This window comes from Trichoplusia ni, chromosome 19, assembly GCF_003590095.1.
Source record: "Trichoplusia ni isolate ovarian cell line Hi5 chromosome 19, tn1, whole genome shotgun sequence".
NCBI lineage: Eukaryota > Metazoa > Arthropoda > Insecta > Lepidoptera > Noctuidae > Trichoplusia > Trichoplusia ni.
The window spans coordinates 7,014,298-7,041,184 of record NC_039496.1 but is presented as its reverse complement, the minus strand read 5'-3'; the positions used below and the strand labels follow the sequence as shown (position 1 = coordinate 7,041,184).

Below are 26,887 nucleotides of genomic sequence, written 5' to 3'. Positions count from 1 at the left end.
CGTTAGGATACAATTCTGCAACTCCGCGTATTAGCTATGAAAACAGTTGCAGGCGGTATTCCGTATTGTGAAAAGGGTAACTATCAAGCAATCTGTGATGTTGATATGAACTTGAGTGATACCTTTATTTTTTTAAGTACAATTACCACACTCAAAATTTGACGATGACGCTATATTGATGCAGGACGACCTCAAAATTTGAAAGACACGATCACTGCACTATCTGTGACAAATGCACATCGCTCGAACTAGGCATGATTAAGATTGATTTCTAACTCTGCAGAGCAGAGTATTCAAAAATAAGAGTAGACTCATTTGAGTGTCCCCCTCCACGGAAATCTTTAGTAAAAGGCGAAAGATTTATGCGTTTTGAAGGGAGACCAGAGTTAATATAATACAGGCTGTCTGCGGTATATACGCGTGCCCGTGTAACGAAACCATAGCGCGATTCAGAAAACGGCTCTCAGTACACAGCGCCATCTATCGAGACCGTAAGTATTTAATGTAGTCATAATACCTATCAATTCAAACATTTGTAAGTGCTGTCGAATATAAGACTACAAATTAAATTAGGAAGAAGTCAATGGATAGATAACTAAACTATCCATTGTCTTCTGAATGTTATTGTTGTGAGTTTTTGAGATTGCAGAGCGCAAATAATGTCTGTGTCACCGGATTAGAAAATGTTATTGTCTACAATGTCTAAATAATATATCGTTTATTATATGTGCTACTGTCTTGTTATCAAGAAATCTTCACGATTATCCGGGGACAAAATAATTTCCAGATGGCTAAAAAAAAATTGTATCTCGGGGTGTTTCTCAAACACTTAAGGCACATGCACAAATATAGGACGAAAATTCGTATCGCTCAAATCTGACTTCATACTTTCATAGGCAGGTGACAAGTATAAACGAGTTTAAAAAAATCTTTTACATTCTTTATATTGAGGGGTCAAACACGTTTACGCTTTGACCCTACTTCACAAAAATAACCACAGTTATTACTTAACTGTTGTTTGCTCTGTTATCTCGTAAATAGTATGTTGGTAACCATCCCGCTGTGGTTTAATGTCTTATGCTATTATTAGCTATGATGACTTGGAGTTAGGTTAGTTATATCAATCTGACAGTCACTTATGACATTGTGTCTAGTTGAAACAGTATCTAGACTATCTAATTATTCCGTATTTAGCCGCTTGTTGGAAAATACTTTTGTTATTTTACGAAGATGTTAGGTGCTTACCAAAATGGCTTAGTGTATATTCGCATCTGTGTACACAAGCCAGTGATTAAAAAAAGAGAAAATAGTAAACTGTCAGGGGTTTTATAAATTTTCTTAATTTTTTTTATTGATGAAAATGTTTTTTTACACTTTGTTAATAGCATAATATATATTTTTTTGTAACTTGTTTTTAATAAAATATTAAATTCGATTAGATTATAACTTTGAAAAACAATTTACTGTAATAACTCTCCTTTCACTTCACGGGAGTAGAAAAAAAGGAAATTCGTCATTTTCTGGTAGTAATAGTGTTAAATTTGTACATAATGTGACAGTGTGTTAGATAAACATATGTAAGATAAGTGCAGGCTAAGTTCACAAACAGGACATAGATTGTCCCGTTTAGATGGTTTTTTTTTTATAAATTTGGAATGTGCCCTATGTAAGAAGAGTCATATCTGAGTATCAGACTCACCCACCGGGATCCGGTATTCCATCCCAATATCTCAGGGACCAGAAAAGCATGTTCGTAGTCCTAAATTCAGTTGCAGGCAAGACAGAAATCACTGACGATTTCACAAAGTGGTTAGTGTAACAATAAACGAATTTATGCATAAACTGAACACGTCACAAACCTGTGTTTACGACATTTTTGCATTAACTTCAAGGCGAAACTATTGTTTTTTATCTACTACAAGTTAGACTGTGAACAAAATGGGTTGCAACAAAAAGATGTAATATCTGAAGTCATTAAAATATAGCCAACTAACATAAAACTTTTAGCTCCCGTTAGCAGGCGGATTATAAACTTTATGAATATTATCCCTACTAATCCCTACTAATATTATAAATGTGAAACTAACTCTGTCTGTCCGTCTGTCTGTCTGTCTGTTACGCTTTCACGTCTAAACTACTGAACCGATTTTAATGAAATTTGGTATAGAGATAGAGTTGACCATAAGAAAGAACATAGGATAGTTATTATCCTGGACTTTTAAAGAGTTCTCTTGGAAACGCGATATAACCGACATCGACGCGGGCGAAGCCGCGGGCGAAAAGCTAGTAAAGTATAAACCATTGTATCATACCGCATAATATACGTAACACTGTACAGGGTACACTTGTATACTTTTTATCCTAGTGGTATTTTGCCTGTATCATTCGATAGTCGATGGACTGAAATTGATGAGACTGCCTACCCATACCCACAAATATGTGATAAAGCTATGAACGCGCTAGCAGACCTGAGCCGGTTCTCTGGACGGTGTTACCTCACAAATAAAATAGATTTCTATTGGTTAAGGAATTTAAAAAGTCGGTTTAATAATTTTAAAACGAAACTGCACAACGTTACAAACCCCTTTGAGACAAAGATATTTCCTGCATAATCTTACATCGCAAGAAATTATTTTGACAGAAACGAAACGAATAACTTACCAGCTTACGAAGTACTATCAAGACCTTATAATCTTAGAACATTATAATACATGCTTACGTAACTTCCTCATGCCAGAAAAACATCGCGTAAAGCCGAGTCTTGTATAGACATTAAAGTGTACTTATCTATGCATAGTTCTATTCATATCTATCTTGCACAAAAAATATTCAATGTTACGTAGGTACTTACTCGTACCATCATTAACTATTTGAGTTTATAAACAAAACGAAAAATTCTTAACGTTTAAAGAAATTGTGAACAAAAACTGTTAAAATGCAAGAGGTTTGTCTCATTAACCTGTGGGTCTAGGATGACAGGTGACAAATTACAGCCATTTAAAATCATTCAGCTAAGGAAAGTTAGCTGGAGGTGTTTTTGACATTCACACACAAAGAAAAAGAAAATAAATTCTTATAATGAATTACAGAATATTTTATGCGAATATTTTTCGTCGGTATGTAAATAAAAATGCAATGCATTAATTTTTTGCAGTGTTATTTACGTTTTTGCATATAATATAGCGTGATTGCATTTAAACCTTGGGTTTGACCAATAATTACCTTTTACTCAGTTCGCCGAATACAAGAAGGTCAACTACATATTTTGCTAGGTTTTTTGCTAAAAACTTAAAATAGTTATGACGGTGAGCCTATCACGACCTCTTAAAGTATATTAAAACGGTTGTGCAAGAGAGACGATGATCTGACTTGTACTACGCTGTTACACTTTACAACCGACAACTACAATAGACTTTGAGATATGATGGTAGGACGGCATAGAACTCCTTGTAAATTAAGGTAGTTTAGCTTATAATTACGCTCCTAAGATAAATAATCACTCCACAACCACATTTTGGCTTACAATTAATTCATTTGTTCTCGGCCCCCGAGCAACATGGTGTGATATTAGCGAGAAATATGCAGAAATTGTAAACATACCAACTATCAGAATGCTGTTGCTATGATTATGACATTTTCAAGTAAATTTAACAACGTTGAACAGGTATTTTCTTCTAGAAAGAGACTAATTGTTTGTTATGTATTTTTGCCTGCAGGTATTATAATCATTGATGCAAGAAGTTCCCCGGTTAAACGCCGGTAACACCGCAAGAGCACAGTTGGTAAAGCAAAACGGAATATACAATACTAGTCTAAAAGGGACTACAGTCCCTTTGAGCACACAACATGAAAAGAATCGTAAAAGTAAGTACCAGGGCATCATAAAATATGAGGATTGACTGGTAACATCCACGAACAGAATCTGTCATTCAGAAAGTTTTACAACATGTTAAGGATTTGTCTTGGCCAAGGACTCGAGTTACAAATGACATTTACAAATTGTCGCACATTTACAGGATTAGCCCGAAAACTTTTATGTTTGTGCCTGTGAAAAACTTCAGAACAAATCATTTTGAATAACAAGACATCGATTTATTCACTTTAACATTATGTGAAAGTAACTCTATCTGTTACGCTTTCATGACTAAACCGCTCAACCGATTTTGGTATAACGTAGTATTATGGAGATAGCTGAAACTTCAAGACAGGATATAGGCTATTTGTTACCGGTATTGATGGCATCTGCGTAGATGAAGTCGCAGTGTAGCTAATCTCACGTTGTCATGTACGGTATGATATTATAAGGATACTGTAAGCAGTGGTCTACAAGTATCTCTTAAAGTAAACAGCGAGACAAACGTTAATTATTAAATGATGTAACGGTTTACTCACGCGTATTTATCGGGGTAGCCTGACTAGTTTCGGACCCAACCGGAGTCCTTAATCATGAGCAGACGCGGCGGGATCGCGAGTCGAACTGACCGTTACATCATTTAATAATTAATCATTCTCACGATAGTTAATATCAAACGTAGTTCAGCATCTCTCTTCTTAAGTTTTCACAAGTGGTGTAATGCCTCTAGTGTTTTAACATAGTCAAAAGTCTTAAGATGACCGCATTAAGTTCGGTTACCTATAATCAAATTGATACTTTAGGAGCCCACACTAGCGCTAATTTGTGCAGTGGCAGAACTTGGAACTACGCTCGATCGACACCTAACGGCACTCGGTCGTTACCCAATCTTTGTTTGATTCTACATTACGTTTTTCAGAACCGAAACAAAATCAGAAACAGAGCAAACCATTTTCAGAAATAATTCTGTAAGCTTTAGGAATCCAACGAATTTTGAACTTTGTTAATAACTCACATACAATGCTTGTTTGTTCAAATATATTATGATACTAGTTTTTGTAATACAGCTAATGGATAGTTCACAATACATATGTTAAGGTCGACGGGAGACATTATGTCGTCAACTGCGCAATGAGATGATAATTATACAGGAATTGTAACTTCTTGCAAGACTTGACCTTAATCAGAATTGCGTAAACAAAACGCATAAATAAACTTCTATATGACAATGATATACTAGGGCATAAGAAAACATAAGGATACTATAAAAGATGATAAATGAAATAGAGCAATGCAATGAAAAGATGATTTGTTGTATTAACAGCATGAGTTTCTGATGCAGAATGCTAATTATAATCAACGCTGAGTTAAAGATATTTTCAAAACCGCAGAGATGGTATTTAACTTTCTCATTTTCTTAGCATCTGACAGCTGACTATTTGAAAAGACACCTTGGCCGTACGAACTTATTGTGAATGGGCGATATAGTTAAGTACACACACCCAGTTATAAAATGTAAAGGTTTGTTTTTTTTTTTTTAAGTAAAATAACGACTCCTGCAGTAACGAATTTAATCCTTGTGTCTCGAGGGGTTTGACAAACATATAAATCATATGGCCAAGACACCCAGACACAGAACAAGCATTCGTGGATCACAAAAATGCTTTTCCTTCGCGGGGATCGAACCCGCGACACGACGCCCCCAGTGGGTTTGGCGTGGTGATCAACCACACGGCTATCCGCGCAGTCGTTTGTTCGTATAATAATGTATAACATTTACCTTTAAAAGGCACCTCGTATGCAACTGGTGCCCGACTGGCCGTGACTTCGACCGTTCTCGTGTACTTACACAATAGTGAAGGTTGTAAATAGTAACCCAGCTGACTTTCATGTTAAAAGAGGTTTGTTTTTATGGTTTTTATTCGAACGAATTTTGTAAGTAATATTAAAGAGTTTTGAAAAAAAAATGTAAGTAATTAAGGCCATTTATCATTTTTTAAACGGTTTTCGCCATTCAATCTCATAGCGCTTTGGACACTAAGGTGTCAGGTGTTTAAGTATAGAAGAAAAATTATTACCAATTTAGTCGTGTCTTCTTTTCATAGACTTTAACGTTGTTTTAAATAAATATTTAAGATCAATCAAACTAAAGTGATGTGTAACTTCGGGCCAAACCCGAGCCAGTCCGAAGTCACCCGAGTCAAGGCGCTGGCCTCGGCTGTATCAACGTGTTGCACAACCCTATCAGATACTCTCAGCTGTTACTGTTATAACTACGATTTATTGAGGCCAGATATTAAATAACGTTTATTTCTTTTAGCTTAGAGGATCGTATCGAAATATACTAAATACTTTTTTAATTAAATTTGGAAAGCAAGATTGATTTAACAAAATCATTTATTGAGCAGAGACTTATGTTACTATCATAGAAGGCAAAAATTCATACAATTTGAGAATCGTTTTGTTAATAACTAGTGAGTTGGTTTAGTTTACGAAGATAAGAATGACCTTTGATAATTGAACCTCATTCGCAATGTAATTAACCAAACGTTTGTGTTATTAAGCTAAATAGGAGCAGTATATGTTAACAAATTAATGTGTGTAACCTTTATGGTATTTGTTAGCGGCCCAGTGATAATGGTTTAAGCATATCTTTTACTGACCTTGTTTGAGCTCTATAGAATGTAATGTATAAGTAATTTATGAAGCTTGTGTACCTTGTGAATATAATCAAGCGATTGACCTCTCGATAATATCTCTGTGGATCGCAGCCTCTCGCAAGCGTCACTATGTGGTTATATTTTTTTGTTCTTGTATTCTCTGGGAGCCTGGTACTCGCTCGGTTGATGCTACACATACAAACAGTAAGTAACGGAATATTTGGTCAGTTTTACTCACAAATAAAGAATCAAGTTTCGTAAGTATTTGTTTCTTAATTAAATCAATCGTATTAAATTAATGTTATTTCGAAAATAAACAGACAATAAATCAAGTTATATTGATAACCTCTTTGGATAATATTAATAATTAACAGATCGTCATAACCTAGTTATTTTGAGCAGTAAATACTCATTTAATTGTGCTGAAACGTAAACAACCGTACAGTAAATATTAAATTCTCAGACTTTATTAATTAAACCCCTATAATATCTGTAGTATTGGGCTAAAATGTTTATTACCAAAATACGAAAATGTTTAAAACATCATTAATTTTCAAACACAAATACAGTTTAATTTACTCGTAACTCAGCGGAGTGCAGTTAGCTACGTCGCGATCCTTGACCAAGCATCAAGACCAAATGAATTAGCGTGGATGACGGAACAGCGGCGCCTACGCAGTCGATACGATTACACGGACGTTATTGGACGTTCGCGAGTGATGTGAACAATGTTGTGATAAATGTGATTTGTTATTGTTTAAAATAAGAATGTTTTTCGTTTCTTTGTGTCGTTTAATAACGTGATTGGAACCTTTTTGGTGAATTGGATAGAGTGTTGCCAAGTAAATTAAAACTGCTTTTTAATTTGTCCTACTTTTTCTCTAATTGTAGACTTGGATTACTTAGAACTATATTTAGAACATAGATAATTAGTTAAGCCTAGATATAAACGTTAATGAGGACATTCAGTGTAATTTTATTTTCGTTTCTTTTTGTAAATGTTTAATTTGTGTTGTTAAGGTTTTTAATTTGTTGTAAAGATTAACAAAGCCATTTGTTTAAAAGAGCATTGTGGGTTTACGTAGGTAATTACGTTTACAAATTATAATTATTTTATTCTAATGGCTTGCAAGAGCAGACAACAAATATATATTATTTTTAACAAGATTAAATATAATGTGCGCGGCGATGTTGTTGAGATAAGCTTAATTAGATAAAGGAAGAAGTATGGGTTTGTTCGCAAACAAAAACTGTGTTGAATCATTATTGTTTTGGCTAGGTATATGTTTAAGAACTGACTCATACAAAGTAATATATAAAAATTCTTCATTTGTGAAATAAGTATCGTAGACGAATAATTTTGATTTAATTATATTCAATACACTATCTAGCAAGATAGATACCGTAAGATATTTCAGCAGCTCTACGCTAAAAAGAGGCAATTTATCCAAATACTGAAACACAACAACAAACAAAAAATATATAATGGATTTAAAAAATCTAAATACCCACGTTTTTAAATGTCAAATCTTGACAGCTTTTATAGTTGTGAATTGCATTATCATCGGGTTGAGTTGCAAAAATCTAACCGGAACGAAAAACAACCAAACAAGAAAATCATCATCAATCCTTTTCCCAACTATGTTGGGGTCGGCTACCAGTCTAACCGGTTTCAGCTAAGTACCAGTGTTTAACAAGGAGCGACTGCCTATCTGACCTCCTCAACCCAGTTACCTGGGTAACACGATACCCCTTGGTTAGACTGGTTGTCAGACTTTTCAAGCTTCTGACTACCTGTAACGACTGTCAAAGGTGTAGGAATAACAGCCGGGACCCACAATTTAACGTGCCTTCCGAAACATGGAGGAACTCGTTATGACAAAGATGGTCATCCATCTACGGAGCAAACGCGTCAAGCATAGCTTAACCTGTGATCGATTCACTTATGCAGTTATAGCTTAGCCACAAGCTCCTCAAACAAACAAGAAAATGTGTTTATAAAACGTGGGAATATACCTGTACCCAGTGGAAGAATATAAGTAAGTGGGTGATTCTCCGGAAAAAAGTAAAACAAGTTAAAAACGTCATCGTCCTCACCACACTTTTGATACTGCAGATTGATGTAATCTATATTATTTTTATCCAAGTTCGTAAAGTACTCAGGTTACTAATAGATGACTTAAAAATTTTAACAATTTAGTACTACAGTTACTTATACCAGTTGGTGAGGATAATGACGATGTTAATTTGTGTTATTTTTTTCTGGAGAATCACCCAAGTCCTTTGCCAAGTAGAAGGACATTGTTGTTCATGAAAACAAAAATACTTTTACGTAGTATTTGTTTAGTATTTACCTTTTACAACGACTCTTACTCCGACTACAAAAGTACATACATCTAAAAACGTAACGTAAAAACCATTTAGATGTTACGAAACTTTCAATCCAATCTCTTTTTTAATATTACATGGTCCGTGCAAAATGTTCCTGGGTTTCGAGGACGGAAAGCCAATACCGATTCAATATTATGTATGCTTGTAAAGGCTGAATGAGAGCTACCTTTGTTGAGCCAATGGAAAACATTTACGATACATTTTTCTTCAATAACACATTAAATTGAATTCTTAGTCATGCTTAAGAAACATTTTGAATCAACATTTTGTGATTTATTTGGAGTTAATCAGCTGTTTATAGAATCAAATATACTTAAGTTATGTAGTTATGTAGTATGACTGACGGCTGGCAGGAGCTGGATGCGAGAAGCCGAAAATCGATCTCAGTGGCGTGCACTTGGAGAGGCCTATGTCCAGCAGTGGACTGCGATAGGCTGATGATGATGATGATGATGATGATGTGTAAAGTCAACTTTACGGCAGTAGATTCAGAAAAAAGAAAACACAAGATATTGTAAAAAGCGAGTAAGGTAAGGACACTAAATGCTAAATAGTCCTGTCCTGTTTCCTCTGTGATTAAGAAGTCTAGTTGGGTCAGAAACTAGTCGAGCGATCCCGACAACTACGCCTGAGTAAACCGCTATTGAAACAATTATGAATCTACCTTACAAACGTTATTAAAATTGTACAATTAATAAACGCTTTCTATAGCAGAACCTTTATATTTTTTTCCAATTCCCATGCTACTTATTTTCTACGCATTGACGTCAAAAACAAAAACGTGTTATTCTCACCGACGTTAACAGATTGATATAATTTGCATAAATGATGTATTTCAAAACATTCCGTTTACCTCGAGTGGCAACCCAAACGAGATCTCTCGTATAAGTACATCGACCGCTGGCTATAAATATCTTGAAATGTAAAAAAAAATGTTAATGTAACCAAAAGGGTTTCCCATTCCTTTCAAGTAACTCAAAGTTACAAATATGTAAGGTTAAGTGTAAGGTTGAATTTCTAACTAAATTAAGAAATAAAAACGATAAGACAAAGGTTAATTTTTCAGGGTTAAGATGCCAATTACTTTTAGTTAAGCTCGCATCGTAATTTTTTGTATAAAATTATTCACACTCGGCGATAAAAATGAATTTATATCTTTATTTAGCCTTAAAATTGGTCCCTTCGTTTAATTTTAGGGCAAATGCTCCACAAATAAAGAAAATGAATCATCGAGCATTGATTGTTGTTTGTAATTTTTTTTAGTTACTAGGTATATTGTTCAATGAAAACACTTAAACTATTTTGACACTTGACTTGACTCAGAAATGTCTTACTTTTCCTGTTCTTCTATATCCTAATATCTGTACTTGGGTGAATTTCCCGGACCCAAAAATTGCGTGGCATCGATGAAATCGGTACTAAAAAGCATTGTTATAATGTTCTAACATTTTTTTTTAGGTAGATGACATAAAAATCTATCTGTAGCACTAAATATTTTTTTAATATAATTAATAGGTTTTCCAAAAAAAAAAGTTAAACCACATAATCTTTCATCGCCGTGTTTGTCCACGACTCACCTTGATGTATTAAAGTCATCATTGATCAAAAATGTATCGTTATTTATATTAAAACTTAGTTTTATTTGGTTCGTGAATAGTTAGAGTATTGACTCGGAATACATTTATTCAAATATTTACACAATACAACGTATGGTTAATAAAAAACCATTTGTCCCAGAACTACCTTTCATCGCCATGTCCTAAACATATTTGAGAATATTGCATATTCTAACGTTTTGCGTCGCTCCCGTTTTGCGTTAAACGTTGCATATAAGTAACGTCGAAAGGCTAGACAAGGAACGACGTGTGTACGTGCCTGCGTTTTCGAGCTATAATTAAAAGTATTCAATTTTTTTGGTACTGGACATTTTTTCTTTCATCGCCGTGGATAGGTCTAACTTCTATTTCAATAAGTTTTTAATCTCGATTGAGCATTCAATACAATGCCATTTATATTTAGCTTATTTGTAAAGTGTTCATTACTGTGAATTATTACCAGTTTTTTAGTAAATTGAATTATACCCCTTGATTTTCATCGCCGTGCTCTCATTTCCGTGGTTTCCGTGGACAAAATTTGCTATGGCAATGAAAAAAAATACACGGGAATGAAAAAAATATCATCGCCGTGCCTTGTAAAACAGTTTCCTTTCATTGCCGTGGCCACGTGTTTCATTTCCGTGACTTATGTTTGTTTCGCCACTAGACAGGAATGTATCTATTTATAGTTATATTATAAAAATAATATCATGTGTGAATGGATTTTTACACATTATATTCTATTATTATTGCGTATAAATTAATAGTATTTATTTTTGTTTCAATGATTAACTTTATCATTTAAATATTCTTGTACACTATAATAACATTTCATTGCCATGGACGCCTGTTTCATTGCCGTGCATGCATGTTTCATCGCCGTGGCACGGAATTTTCAATCTTGTATATCTCGTTAGTTTTTTAAGCTATCTGCTAGATATTAAGCAAAACTGCATATCTGATCGAAAACTTGAGAAAACACTATTTTTTATTGTTCTAAAGTTGAAGAATAAAAAATCCACGGAAATGAAGATTTTTTTGGACCTGTTGAAATTCACCCACTTGATCTAAACCTAAAATAAATTAAAATCCGTTACTTTAATATGCGGCAAATCTTTTAAATAAAACATTGAAGAGAGACAATTATTGTTCTCTCTTTCGGGCAACAGACTTTCAACAATAGAAGAAAAAAGACAAATATCGTTCTTATGTTGCTACAATATTTTCGTAAGTTGTTAGGTAAGGTGGCCAACGTTTTTTACTATTAACCATAACAACTACCAAATTGTACTGTTATTTGAAGCTACGTAATGCGAGTCCAAAGTCTCTCACAAAATATTGCCAAATACTGTGACGTAACCATTGCCTTTAATTCGTACTTCCTTGTACCCATTAATATTATAAATGGGAATGTTTGGATGTATAGATGTTTGTTCCTCTTTCACGCAAAAAATACTGAAAAGATTCAGATGAAACTTGGTACATAGATAAGTTTATAACCTCGACTAACACATAGATTAGTTTTCATCATTTAGGATTAGAAGCGGGCGGGCCTGCGGGCAATAGCTAGTCGTTAATATAACTAGTAAACCATCATGAATTAATTGTTCGTTTTAAAGGAGGAAATGACAAAAAAATGTCCTAGATATACATTTTTAGAGATTTAAAAAAAACGGTCAGCCACATAAAGAGTCAGTATCACTACTCTTCAGTTTTAGTCTTGCAAATCATGCACACAGTTATAATTAACTTTAACTGTTAATCGTTAGCTGTTAATTTTTCAATCCTAAAGAATAAAATCTTAACATATTTTATTTATTTAGCAATAGATGAGAACTTCTTTAGATGACGTGATTGTTCAAACCTTTCACTGCTGTGCCAAGTCCAATATTCGTCGAAGCTACCAGGGTCCCATAACTCAAGACAAGTAGTCTGTAATTAATAGTCAGTATTAAGAATAATCATGTATTAAGCAGTAAATTTTGTTGTCCGAAATAGAACTTATTGAGATCGCCTTATTAGCTTCCATCGATCATGCTTGTAAGTCCCAAGTGATAAATTAGGGGTCCTATTGGTCACCTACATCTTGGCAAAGTTATAAGCTCCACGTAACACGACCCTAATGTCATTTATCTCAATCCCAAACGCCTGGGATACTACTGAGAATTCCCAAACCAGACCACGTAACTCCTTAATTTTGCTGACTACCTGGTACATACCAATTACATATCTGTGGATTCTATGATATTAGTAAAGAAGTTGAAATAGAGAGATGTACCAAATCCGTCGAGTAGTTTTTGTTTCTATAAAGAACATACAGACAGACAGACAAAAAATTTACTGATTGCATTTTTGGCATCAGTATCGATGACTAATCACCCCCTAATAGTTATTTTTTAAATGTATTTCATGTACAGAATTGGCCCCTCTACAATTTTATTGTAAGTATAGATTTCTATTTAAATAAATAAATAGTGATGCAAGCCTCCGTGTTTTGGAAGACACGTTAAATTGTGGGTCCCGGCTATTGTTTGTACGTCTTTGTACAGTCGTTACAGGTAGTCTGAAGCTAGACAGTCTGACAACCAGTCTACCCAAGGGGTAACGTGTTGCCCATTTAGATGGGTTAAGGAGGTCAGATAGGCAGTCGCTCCTTGTAAAACACAGGAACTTAGCTGAATCCCGTTAGACCGGAAGCCGACCCCAAAACGGTTGGGAAAAGGCTAGGAATATTATGATGTAAACCACAATAAGCTCGTATATCAACAACTAGAAAGGGGTTGTATAACTTGTCTATACAAGACCATGAATATATTAGTATAAAACTGTGACTAACATGTGTTCCTTATTGGAATTGTTTTAATCACAAGAGATGTTTTTATGAAGTAAATCAATAATCATAAAATGTTTTATGAGGCTTACATATAATAGCAGTTTAGTAATTACATATACATCGATAAATTTACTCAATATTGCACAATCTTCAAATATTTATCATCCCTACTCCCTTATGAGTTTAATTGAGGTGTATTCCAAGTACCGAATCTACCGAAACTTTGTTGAATTTTACATTTTGTTGACCTGTTATCAGCTTGTCACATAAATATAATTCTTATTTAATATATATTTAGAACTTAATTTTAATAATACTGTCTAGATCGAAAGCTTTGAAACATACCAAATTCACTTTTACGATGTCTGAGCGTCTTATTTTTATATTTTGTTTTCGGTTATGATTCCGTGAAAGTCCATTCGTGAAGGTCATTCACCTCGTTCCGCCATTATTAAATAGAGTATCACATGTCTGTATTGTATATACGTATGCATACAAGGCTAGGAAGTTAATGTCTACTTTTTTGATACGTCTTTGGTACAGAGAAAAAAATATACTTCGGGTTGTAATTATGAATTGCAAAAATGAATCTTAAGGCTTTGGAATAGACACTTCAGTTGTCAGACGTTGACAGCTGGTGGTTATGTTATTTATTTTCCATATAAATGTTTTCTTTTTATAAGAACCGGACTATTCGCCTGCAGGCCTATTGAAGGCTACCACTGTCTCTAGTAATACGAGTGTAATAATAAAAGTGAGACAGCTAAACCGCCTAGAGCTTCGTCTCGCTCTGACAGCTAGAATAATCTTATTTTAAGAAATGGTGGTAGGTCTTCAGAACAGTCGAGGCATGCCAACCAGTTCTAAGAATCAATTCCCAGAGTTAAGGAACCTGTATCAAAGCCAAGGTCAGGAAAAGGGAAAGGAACCAACACAGCTGTCAGGAACCTGTTCTTTTTGATTACTGTACTACAGTACTCTATATTGTGCACGCTTAACTTATTTGAGGCCTTTAGTCAGTATGGGCATCCTCGTAGACACAAACTTCTTTGGAGGAGGAAGCGGGTAATATCGGACTCTTACTGACTGAACCTTAACCACCGTGCAACGTGTCCAACGATTAGTCGGTGGTAACGTTACGTCGTACGTGCCACAATGGGCGGCCTTATCGTTGAAGCGATGTTTTACAGACAACCTTTGGATGCACTTGATTCTGAAAGCAACATTTCTGCAGGTTAAACGCAGGACAGTTTTAAAAATAATAAAAAAATTATAAACTTTAAATTAGCCTTAGTTAATTTTCAGCACCTAACACTTTTTATAATAATTCTATATAGACAAGTATCAAAAAGTAAGCAATTTGAAGCGCTGATGATTTTGGTTCGACTCCAAGAGCTAAGAGTAATGAAAAAATTGTGTCACGATAACAAAGCAACAAATAGCTGTGAAAATCTATGATGACGATACTAAATTAATAACATCCTGTTCCTCGTATGATATTATGTTTTATTACGTTTAATAAACTTGAGACATACAAAAACTATAACAAAGTTTCCGCAGTATAAAAGCTGCGTCATTCGATATTAATTGCATCAATATTAACAATATATTCTTAAACCAGCTTGACTGGTTTTGAATCATTACAGAAAGATAGTACAACCCCTAACAAACGATGAACACAATCAGTTTGTCGATGAGTTGCTTGCATATCTAGGCATTGACAAAATGTGGGAATCCAGCCTTACAAAAAACAATAACCACTAGCAAAACAGCGGAAAAGAACAACGCACGCACGCACACAACAAATGTCACGATTACACTTTTAAAATTTACCTGTATGTTTCCAGTGCTAGGTTTAGGTCAACCTCCATTCCTTTCTGGGTTCCTGGTCTGGTGTGTCTGGAATGGCTTACTTGTTAAAAAAATCGTAGTAAGAACTAGTAAGAAGTTTTATAATTTAATTCAGACCTTATTATTATTACCTTCTCAATATATAGGTTCTTAATGTTCTTATTTACACTCCACATTGTATAGTTTTTAAAATAATTCAATCAACCTTTGTTACCGACCAGGCCAAATAATAAAATAACTGATTGAGAGATATAAAAGTAAATGCTTCTTATAAGATTCGAGAAATAAAGGCTTTGCATGTGTATTTTTTACCTAGAAACAATTAATGTTGATTTCTACTTTCGAGTAATATGCTACATTGGATTTTTATGCTTCGAAAGTAAACCCAAATTCTTAACAGTATTTCTAGTAAATTTAAAATAATATACGTATCACAGTCTTTGTTTATAGAAGAAAAAGTTATGTTTCCTTTGTGTCTTTACTGCTTGAGTGCGGTTGAATTTTTGTACTGGATAAAATATCAACGACATATTGAAAATAAATTACTTACGTATTATATAAAAAGGAACGTATTTTTTCAAGAAATTACTCGAATGAAAGGACTGTTTTTGTCAAAGACCTGAAAATTGGGCTCGGGAAATCTTCCTAAGTGTTCTTATTTATGGCAAAATTCCAGCTCTGTAACGCCAGGTCCAAGTTTCTATGGAGTTTAGTTTTCTCCTTTAGAACGCATAATTTTACCAAAATAATAATGAATCTATTTCCGAAAACAGAAATTCCGATTTCAAAATCTTTTTTGAACTGCATTGTTTGTGTGGTAATTCTAATTTGAAATGCGTTTTTAGAACACACAAAGAACAAACAAACTCATTTAAAACATAGGTACTGGGAATTCGGCTTGATAACGTTCCTCGTGCAGCGGTGTGGGATGGCTGCTGGTTATGTATGAATAATTTACATTAGTGCCCGGTACTATCGCTTGATTTTAATCAGTGCCCATGTATTATTAATAACATTCCGCCTGTATTCCCCGGCTCCCTGTTCAGCGAGCCGATGACCCTAAACGTGGACCTGATATTAAATAGTAAAAGATGCACCAATGTTTATTACTGAGCGACTTCTTACTTCCTACTCAAAGATGGAAATTAGACAAAAGAAACAAAGGAATCGTTGTTTCATTAAAATCGATGCATCATACCCACGCATAAGTGACTTATGAATGAAGTTCTGTATCGATCCGACCGTATGGTTCGTTCAATCAATCATAACCCGTTATTATTTTTCTGTACCACCTTTTTTTTTTGTTACAGATTGAAAGTATTAGGACGGCATAATGTATCAGTGCTTCTTAGATATCGCCTTCGAGGCCGAACTAAACACAAAAGAAGACCCAGAATTGATGGAGATTGCCTACGAACAATGTAAAGAGAATGTGGCTACCAGGGCAACAGCTATCACAGAGTTAAGAACAATGATATTTGGTAAGTTTTGTTGCTGTGAATAAATGTTTTGAACTGCTGTACGAAATTGAAGTATTATTAAGCTTAGATCACTAAAGTTCAGTTTATGGGAGTCCAACATAGTCGTTTTGTTTTTCTGGCTTATAGGAAATAATGAAGCACAATTTGCAACAAACTTCAATCAATAATTTTCTCTGCTACAGAACGTGCAGTTATCTTGATCGTGACTTTCTATGCACGTGTTTTACCCGTGATTTTACCTTTATGAACAACCTTCTCTTTTTGCCTAGTCTCCTAGTATCATTTGACATTGTACTGTGGTGTCGAGTGTAAAATTCAGTTTTAAAATTTTGAATGAAATATTGTTGTGTTCATTGAAATGACTTTGTCTGAATATTTAACAAAATTATTTCTGAAAACTTGATTTTTTATTTTAATTTAATCACTTTTACATTTTTACGATTTTGAACCTTTGGCTTGATATATATATGGTAAATTAATACTTCCTTTCCTTTTCTTCATTATTAAAAACTTGAGTAAATATGCAATTATATTAAAATATAGTTATATGCATAAATACAATTATCTGGCGCTAGCACGTGTTGCGTGCAAAACATTATGGCCAGACATATAAATGTCAAAATGTGAAACGTTTACGCAATATGTTGTGTAATCAACGCCATTTGGGCTAAAGAGGGGAAACGTTGCAGTTGGCGATGTCAAATTAAAACCGTTTTGTTGTTTTGTGTATGTGGTGGAGAAAGTTACATAATATATCTTATCCTGTAGATATTTACATTTTAAAAGGATAAGGACAGATTGTATCTCTCAATACGAGAACATTGAGGGATTCGATCATTCGTATCAATATGGGATGGCAATATGGGAACGATAGACCTTTTAAGGGCACCTTACCCTAAGGGTAGAAACAAAACCATATTATCGAAGCAATGCCATCCGTCCGTGTGTCTGACCGTCCGCGTTCGTCCTTTACCAGTATCTCATAAACAGTCATAGGTAGAGAGTTGAAATTCTCACAGATGATGCATTATTGCTAGCGCTTTAATAAACGGAGCCAAAAATGAAATAACCATACATTTGTTGGTAAGTGCTAATAAAATTAAAGTTTTATGGCCCGCCTTATTTCATCAAGTCACGTGTAATTTCTTGTCAATACAACACTTATATGATTCGATTAGCGCTAACATTTGTGTACTTTAAGGCAATGTATGAGCTAGTTTAAGTCCACATTTAGATTGGTTTTACTTCAGGAAAAATATATACATGAAAAATACATTAAGGTTCTCATAATAATGAAAATCCTACTAATATTATAAACGCGAAAGTTTGTTTGTCCTCTTGTATGTTTATTCCTCTTTCACGCAAAAACTATAGAACAGATTTAAACGAAACTTGTTACATTGATACTTCATAACGAGGATAAGCAAAAAGAACAGTTTTTTTTATCACAATTTAATATGTCCGTCTGATTATTTCGCTGGTTATAAATATTTCATAACTTCTTGAATTTTAAAGGCGGCAACGGGCTGTAAATAAAAAAAAATGTAATAAGTTCTCACATATTTGAAAGAATATGGACGGAACGAGCCCTCAGGGAGTACACCGTCGCCTTTATGAAAAAATAAAATGTCTCGTATTAAAGTTATGAGATATGTTACGGTACGCTTGAAGAATTTGTTATGTCGAAAAAGTTTTTAATTAAATGAAGGCCAGGTACAGATACTATACAAAAATGATTTAATGTTAAATAAAATATTATTCAAGCTGATTTATGATGGTTTTAATAGTCAGGATCCAATTCCGTTATTTACAATGGCCGATGAATGAATAGTAAATTGATTAAATTTGAAACTATTTCTGTTCTCTTAAGCATTTTGCCAAAATAATAATTGACCATGTTCACTATATTGACCCTGTGCGTGTTGTGTTCTGCCCCTTACTGAATTTCCAATTATTATGTTAGAAAATTTTTAATCCTACTTCCATTCATTCACCGGCCGTTTTATGTAGCGGGATTGGTGCAATGTGCTTAAACAAAGTGTAAACGGAATCGTAAATCGGAATCGTACGTAATCGGAATTAAACGTAAAAATCGGATAATTGATTGGCACATACAGAATGTTTTACTTAGTAAGTCAGTAAAAATATTCGTACATTTTCTTCATTTGTAATTTTTTTCAGTACCTAAGATACTTAAAAAGGTACACCGAGATTGTTTATCTTGGAGTAACTTTTTATTACTTTATTTTATTTTTTATTAGTACAGCTTACAAAACCAGTTACACTAAATAAATACGTTAAATTAACCACGTTTGGAGATAATAACAATATTATAAGTAGGTATTTAAAAGACTACCAATTTCAATGGGTACAATTTAGACAATTTATATTTGAAACGGAACTTAAAAATTATGAAAAAATAGCAATTAAAAAAGATTAACAATCTCATTGAGTATATTTTCCGTAATTATAGCAGAAGCTCATTAAACAAATACTGTTAGATATTATCACACAAATAAATAAGTACATGTCTTATATTTCAGTAGTTTAATTAGAGATTGGTTGCAATTTATTTTAAAGTATTTTTTGCAAGAGGACACTAAGATTAAACTTTATTAAAGTACTTAATTAAATAAAGTAAATAAGGATATCTTTTTAGTCTGGGAAGAAAAAAAGACCGCACGGAGCCTGTTAATAATTAAAATTAAGTTATTTCTATGTATTCTCTACGAATCGAGTTCAAAGTAGTCTACAAAAGCTGTTGTCATTTGTGTCATTAAAACAGGACTACAGGAAAACCTGTAAAATGACTCAAAAGACAACGTAAATCTCATAGTAAAGTCCTGGAGTAGATTTGTAGCAACTTTTGAAAAACAGTCAAATCCTACATTCCTCTTAACTTTCTCCCCAAGCGCTAATGCCGACGAATCGCTAAAAAGTATTGGACTTAACAAGTCAATCACGTCACAAATCGAACATGAATGACATTCAACTTTGAAGGTTTTGTTTTCTATTTTAATGCGGAGTAAAATTGTCTAGATTACTCATTACTATTGAATCGACAAGCAGAAGGGCGTTGTTAGTGTTGCTATGGTACTAAACATTATTTATTTATTTTTCCAGAGAGAGGCGAGTGTCAGCCGTTGAGAACAGATGATGAATTCCTGCTTAGATTTCTGCGAGTCCGAAACTTTACCGTGCCGAGAGCACACAAATTGGTGAGTATTAGGAGTTTCAATAGTCAAATTATACTACTACGTTAGAGGAATCATTTCGAAAACATTTCATTGAAAAGATCAGTCGGCTTTTACATTTATTTATCTGATAATTATGAAATTGGCCTTACTTTCTGAATATTTAAGAGTTCAGGGGCGCTTACAGACAACTCTTAAATAAATTTTATTGCAGGTGTTAAAGCTAGATGCCACTCTTTGTGTATTGGGCTGTGACGCTTCCACAACCAAAAATACTTAGACTTAGTGGCCAGGTAGACCCGCTGTAGTGTCTAGTGTGCACCCCTTAAGTTCTAGATATTACTCTACTTTATGTGCTTAACGATTTTGTAGCTGTCAAATATGTGTCACACATAAGAAAGCATTAGGAAACAAAATTTTGCTAAGAGATGTTATATCGTCTAAATATGCATTTTAGCCAAATGGTCAAATTTGTTATGTGTTATGGTCTTGAAATAATTTGCTTTTCTATTTCTACACAAATAACACATTTTTATTACGTTATTTTTTTGACGTCTGTCTAGTATGCTATTTGATATTGTAGCTCACACCACCAAAGCCTTAAAAACATTACAATTAAAATATTAATATCGTTTGTGACCTTCTTCAAACATGTTTTTACAAGTTTTAACAACTCTATGTAATGTACAAATGTGTTACTTCTCTGTAGAAGATGTTAAAAGTATCATAAAACTGCATTTACGATGACGTGAGTTAACATTTAAAAAAATACGTTAAAACAGATTATTTATTAATGTGCAAATTTTTTAATTTATGATTTTGGTGGTTCTTAAGTTAATGTAAAGCTTATCTGTATTCACAGCTGCAAGAAAAAAATACTGACTTGCAAAATAATACAACATAGCTACGTTATTTTGTTAATAGTTAATATTGCCAATTTGTTGGATTTTTTGGAATTTAAATTTTAAAATACATTTGAATAGGAGTATTATAGCAACATGAGCTTTGCATAAAATGATTAATTATGTAATAATTTACATGAATGTATATGTAAATAATTTATAGACATCGGAATAGTTATTCAATTAAGGGCTGATTTTTCAATCGCCAGATAACTTTTATTTGACGAATATGTTTGACGTTTTGACAGCTTTTGTATAGAAAATATGTCAAACGGCCATATTTATTCCTTAAATAAAAGTTATCTGACGATTGAAAAATCGGGCCTAAATAAATCAAATCGACGTCGAAGCAATGATAAATAGTAATTCTATTGATTTGTATGTTTAAAGTACCAGGCTATCATGAACAAATAGATACATATGCGTAAAACTGATTGCAAAGGCACAATGCTTACTCATTCTAAAACGTGTTAGCTCATAATAGATTACGCAATTATGTCAAATGCATAGCCATCAAGGTATCTCGTATTCTATCCTTATACTTTGTTTTATTATGTGAATCTTGTATTATACAAGCGGCAGACACATTCACTTCGCGACTCTGCAATTTATTAAGTCTTCGTTGAATTTCGTAATAACGAAGTAAGGTTGTCAAATTACCAATTTTATTTGGACTAAGAGAATCGTCATATATTTTCTATGTGTACCATATTGTCGGCTTCAATACTGGAAGTTCTTTTTACTAATAAACTACACCAACATTTGACCCGCAACCTACCACAAACCCTGTTTGCAATTTTGCCTAGAGAGACCTTCACGTAGATCGATTAATTAAATGATTTAATCATACCTATATTTATTGAAAAAAAGAACAACTGAAATGAGTAATAATATATACACACTAGCTGTTGCCCGCGACTTCGTCCCCGTGGGTAGAAGATATAAGTTATAATTTATACCTGCCCTGTTTTTTTTCACATTTTCAATTGTTTCTTCGCTCCTATTAGTCGCAGTGTAATGGTTTATGGCCTAAAGCCTTCCTCGATAAATGGTCTATTGAACACAAATAGATCTTTTCAATTTGACCAGTAGTTTCTGAGATTAACGCGTTCAAACAAACAAACAAACTCTTCAGCTTTATATATTAGTATAGATGTACTAGGATGACAGATGTATCCAGTAACTAGCTGTTGCCCGCGACTTCGTCCACGTGGTTAGAATTTTCCCCGTCTTTTCCACATTTTCCATTATGTCTTCGCTCCAATTAGTCGCAGCGTGATGTTATATAGCCTATAGCCTTCCTTGATAAATGGTCTATTCAACACAAAAAGAATTTTTCAAATCGAACCAGGAGTTCCTGAGATTAGCGCGTTCAAACAAACAAACAAACAAACTCTTCAGCTTTATATATTAGTATAGATAACTAATGTATCTTTACTGCTCCTTCCATCCTCAGTTGGTCCGGTACTGCAAGTTTCGGGAAGACCACAAGCATTTGTACCAGGGAGTTGACCTCTGGGGCCTGACCAAAGTGAAGGACGCATACGAGGGCACCATGCTCGACCGACCAGATGTTGGACGAATATCAATTTTCCGTTTTGGTGAGTTTGTAAAGCTTTTATGAATGTTAAAATCGTACGGAACGGAGCGGCAAATATTAGATCCCATATTATTATGATCCCAAACGATGAAGTTTTGCGTAACTAAAGGATTTTGAAAGTTTTTTTTGAAAATCCTAACGTCCTGGGAAAATAATGATACCTCTTCTTCAATATTTCGTTGTTCTAATAGTTTTTATTTATTGTAAAGTTATAATCAATTATTTTAAAATAATTCCATAAGAGGATAGCAACCGTTTAGCTTATATTACTTTTTGCCTCAAGAATTTATAAATTAATTCATATTATCGAATTATTTTTCAATCTTTACTGTGATGGATGACACTTTTTGACACATTTATCGGTTCAGGGCTGTGTATTCAAAATCCAATTTAACCAAAATTTCAATTCCAATTCTATTCAAAAAATTGACACGATCAGTTAAGAATGATCAATTATGTGCAAGACAATGTGACGGGAAGGTTATTTAACACTCTTTTTAAATTCGCTGGTACTTTTTTTTACGCCCAACACCAGTGAAAGGCTTCTTAAGTTATTATCTTACCTAGAAATATAATAGAGGAGTAGGTAATATGAATAACTGCTTATAGCGAAAGAAAATATACATCCTAATTGTTTACCCTATTACGGTCTTACCACCGCCTCCTAAAGAACATTATTGCAGTTGACCAAAACAGACAGCATACTGCGTGAACGGCGTCTCCTTTTCACAATATTACTTAAAAAAGAGGTGGTATCCCTCTTGATTTCATAAATGTTTACCGTTATAATTCCTGAGGCCACTGGGATCCTAGTAAGTTCCCTGTTAAAGACTGAAGACCTGGTCTTCTTTACATAGAATTTCGAAGGAATTAAAAATGTAGACTTACCGCAATTTTTGAACCAGTAAATAAAATACTCACTGAATATTGTAACTACTCCTCAGGCCGCTGGGATCCTAGTGAGTTCCCCGTTGAAGAACTAGTCCGGGCCGGCATGGCGATGGCGGAGATCGGGGTCCGCCAGCCCAAGCTGCAGATCCTCGGGGGCTGTGTTATAGTCGACCTGGAAGGCATAACGCTGAGGCACGTCGCTACCCTCACTCCGGCAGTCGCATACCAAATTGTCAATCTAATGGGGGTGAGTCAAATCTTCGGGATCAACAGAACAGACGAAAGTAGGATAGGTCACAAAACCAGCGTTACAAACTAATGTTAAAGAAACGTCGTGGCACGGAATTACCATAAAGACAAGGCGTGGAAGAGACGCGGACAGTTCCGAGAATAATTGTCGCATCTGTTTTTTCTGTTTATTCTGTGGCTTATAGGCCTTTCACTAATTCCTGCTTCTTTGGAGTTATTAGGATGAAAGTATAATTTATCTAAATCTGCATAAAAAGTCAGGTAATTTACAATTTCAAAGTGTCACTTCCTCGCCATGTTTCTGAACTAAGCCAACACTTCCACGTGTCAATATCGACAAAGTTTTAATTAGTTATAGGTGGCGAGTTGATCTATCGCTTGAATTTATTACTCTAAGGAGAATATCGACGCATTGAGTCCACTTTAAGTTGAAAGAGCATTTTACCAACACACAATGCCCTCCAACCAACAACGAAGTTAGCAATCATAACACGTGAAAAATTTGGTAGTTTTATATCTAATTGGTCATTGGGTCATTGCCTAATGGACTGACTCAGGCTGTGCATATTATACTTCATGTAATGATTTCTTTTGTTGTCCCCATCACGCATCCTTGAAAGTTCACGTTGCGTCATCGTCGTGAGAATGCACGCAACTATACTACTTCTATTGACGTGCTTGGTAATTTATTGCATCAGGAATTAAGTGTGAATAAACTCGATAACTCGCTGTTGAGTCCCTGTATCCGGGAGGTTTCATAAGTGACCTGAACTAAAAACATTTATAAATCACAATACTCTTAATAGAAAATCCAACAGAAATCAAGTCCAATCTAATCCATAAAATATTTAAAACGCCGCACAATGGTAATTTGCCAGGTGATCACTAAGTACTGCTCGGCTAACGTTAAGAAGTACAAAAACATATCAGTCCAATACACAGATAATCATGCAACTGATTACAACTTTGTCCACAGGTGTCAATGCCGTGTCGCCTCCGAAGCGTCCACATCATCAACTACTCCTGGATTCTGAACACCTTCTTCTATCTCTTTAAGAGGTTCATCCCCGCAGCGGCTTATGACAACATTCACTTCCACGGCAACGATGTGAAGTCCCTTCAACAGCACATAGACCCCGAGTGTCTACCCCCGCAGTACGGCGGCACCTGCAGGTGTCATACTTCCATAGGAATATGGTTTAAGAAACTTAGGCAGTACAGGGATGAAGAGTTTGATAGGGAAATGAAAAACTTGGGGTACATTGTTAAAGAGTGATTTATTTAAGGAGATTTAAGGAGCAACGGACTATCTGACCTCGATGTTTAAATGATCATAAGGTAAGACTAATGGTGTGATTAAGATAAAGAAACAAAATGTGATCATCGTGATATGGACCGGGATATAATAAAGTCTTCAAGTGATTATAGACTTAGATTAGTAAATATTTGCCAGTTCCGGTAGCTGTCTAAAGCATCTAACAATTATTCGAATAGTCATAGGCTTAAAATCGGAACAGGTGCAAAAAGTTTAGCTACCTTATGTCAAAAGGCAACAAAATTAGGTGGACATTGTTTTTCACGTTAACCCCAAATGAAATTGATTAACATATCGCATTTCAAGATGGAAAGAATTGCACTAAATTAATCCCGTTCTATTGAGGTCACTACCTATTTAATTCCTCAGTCCATTCAATAATACTCTTGTTGGGGTTTAATTAATCTTACAATGGAAATGAATGGCCGGTATTATTTTCATTTCATTTCGCTTTTCAAAGGTTTAATTCCGGTAGAAGGCTTACATGGGACATGGGTTGGACCGCAAAGCTCTTTCACCAACATATTATTATGCTTAATTAAAACTGTTCTATATTTACTTAAAATGGAAATTCGTGGAAATATTTCGAGTACTGGTTCTTTACATAGAAATTGATGAGTATATTGAATGCTTAGAAAAAAATGGAAACACATGTCGTCCAAACAAAAGTAATAATTAGGTATGAAGTCCGGAAAGATATTTTGGCAGGCCCTATTTACCTATTTGGGCGAATTCGATCATTTCTCTGAGCAAAAACAGTGTTTATGCATTCCGGTAGGTACTCCATTTAAAAAAAATCTGAAATCAATACAATGCCCCATATTGTATCAACAAGTGCACGTAACATGTGTAAGTTAAATTTACAATTTGTATCCTTAAGTCAAAGCAGTTAGGTTGATTTTCTTTATTAATTTGTCATTACCACGTGTCGGCTGTACTAAGAGTTCCTGATGTGATATAGATATTTAGTTAGGTTAGGTTTTATAATCCATGACGATGGCAGGTGGTACTCAAAGTACAATTCTGCATTGTTAATTCGACAGGATAACTATATGCTGTCCGCGTTAGGATAAACCTTCTGACAGGTCGTAAATTTGACCATAAAAAGGGCTTTTACGTTACTAATTCGATTAAAAGGCAAATCCAATTTATTCTTGAAATAATTCAGCTACTAAAATGGCATTTTACGTGTTAAACGTTGTACGAAAGCTGTCAAAAGGTTGAGCTAAGAACGGATATAATAAAATCTTGAATTATTAATATGTTTAAATAAGGTTTACGATTAATTAACTAATGAATTTACGGCATATTTTGTACAATTTTCGGCTTTTTATAGCAATTTTAACCTTATGACGATCTATTATAAGAAATTTAAAATACATTGTTGTGTAAAAGGCGTGCCTTTATAATTAAACAAAAAATAATTAAGCAAATAAAATATTTTATTTTAAGTCCCAGCAAAGTGCCTAAGGTAATTGAGATTACGAAGAAAAATAAATGCTTGTTTTGAATATTTAACGTATATGTGTTTGCCGCTAAATCTCACCTACAAAATAAATATTTTTAAATTCAAAATGATTGTAAATTATAAGTCAAAGATGTATCATTTTTTTACAGATTGGAATAAATGTATAATTTTAATTTTTGTTATCGTTTTGCTTTTCTGCCTGGCTTGATTACCTGTAATCATTTTCCTTATAAATGTAGTTACATCTATAAGCATTGATGTTTCTTAATGCGAACATGACTTACCTTGGTAACTAATTATTGTATTGTTTCTACGCAGAGCTCTTTCAAAACAAAATACTTTTATGATGATGGAAACCCAAATGCTTATAAATTATCCACCTTCTACATTTCAGTGTGTTTTTCTTTTGTTTTTCCTGAGTATGGCGCTAAGTGGTTTATGCTTGTAAGTACGTTTTGCAATTTAAGGTATTGTATATGTTTGAGGATTACTATAAAAAATATACTAAAACCATACACAGTAAGTAGTACAATACTAATAAATAACTAAGTTTTTTTTAACAATAACGACCACAAAATTAATTCCTGCACTGGACTGAAAGAAA

General features: G+C 34.1%; 1 protein-coding gene and 1 non-coding gene across 3 annotated transcripts; one reads left to right on the top strand and one right to left on the bottom strand.

Annotated features, from left to right (window-relative positions):
• Nucleotides 1-273: 273 nt before the first annotated feature.
• Nucleotides 274-389, bottom strand: LOC113503626. Its single transcript, XR_003401463.1, has one exon. It is a non-coding gene; the product is annotated as a U5 spliceosomal RNA (small nuclear RNA).
• Nucleotides 390-7,168: 6,779 nt separating this feature from the next.
• LOC113503431 (clavesin-2-like) lies at nt 7,169-26,456 on the top strand. 2 transcript variants are annotated; one of them, XM_026885406.1, is made up of 6 exons: nt 7,169-7,355; nt 16,494-16,664; nt 19,788-19,882; nt 22,217-22,361; nt 23,305-23,498; nt 24,477-26,456. In XM_026885406.1, the coding sequence occupies exons 2-6, from the start codon at nt 16,517-16,519 to the stop codon at nt 24,774-24,776; spliced, it is 882 nt and encodes a 293-aa protein (XP_026741207.1). In that variant the 5' UTR covers nt 7,169-7,355; nt 16,494-16,516; the 3' UTR covers nt 24,777-26,456. The 2 variants fall into 2 exon arrangements, with proteins under 2 accessions (XP_026741207.1, XP_026741208.1); XM_026885407.1 differs by lacking the exon at nt 7,169-7,355 and adding an exon at nt 7,390-7,598.
• Nucleotides 26,457-26,887: the final 431 nt, after the last annotated feature.

Coding starts and splice junctions, on each gene's coding strand:
- LOC113503431 (XM_026885406.1), top strand. CDS start 16,517: ATGTATCAGTGCTTCTTAGATATCGCCTTCGAGGCCGAACTAAACACA. Junction 19,883..22,216: donor TGCCGAGAGCACACAAATTG/GTGAGTATTAGG, acceptor TTCCATCCTCAG/TTGGTCCGGTACTGCAAGTT. Junction 23,499..24,476: donor AAATTGTCAATCTAATGGGG/GTGAGTCAAATC, acceptor CTTTGTCCACAG/GTGTCAATGCCGTGTCGCCT.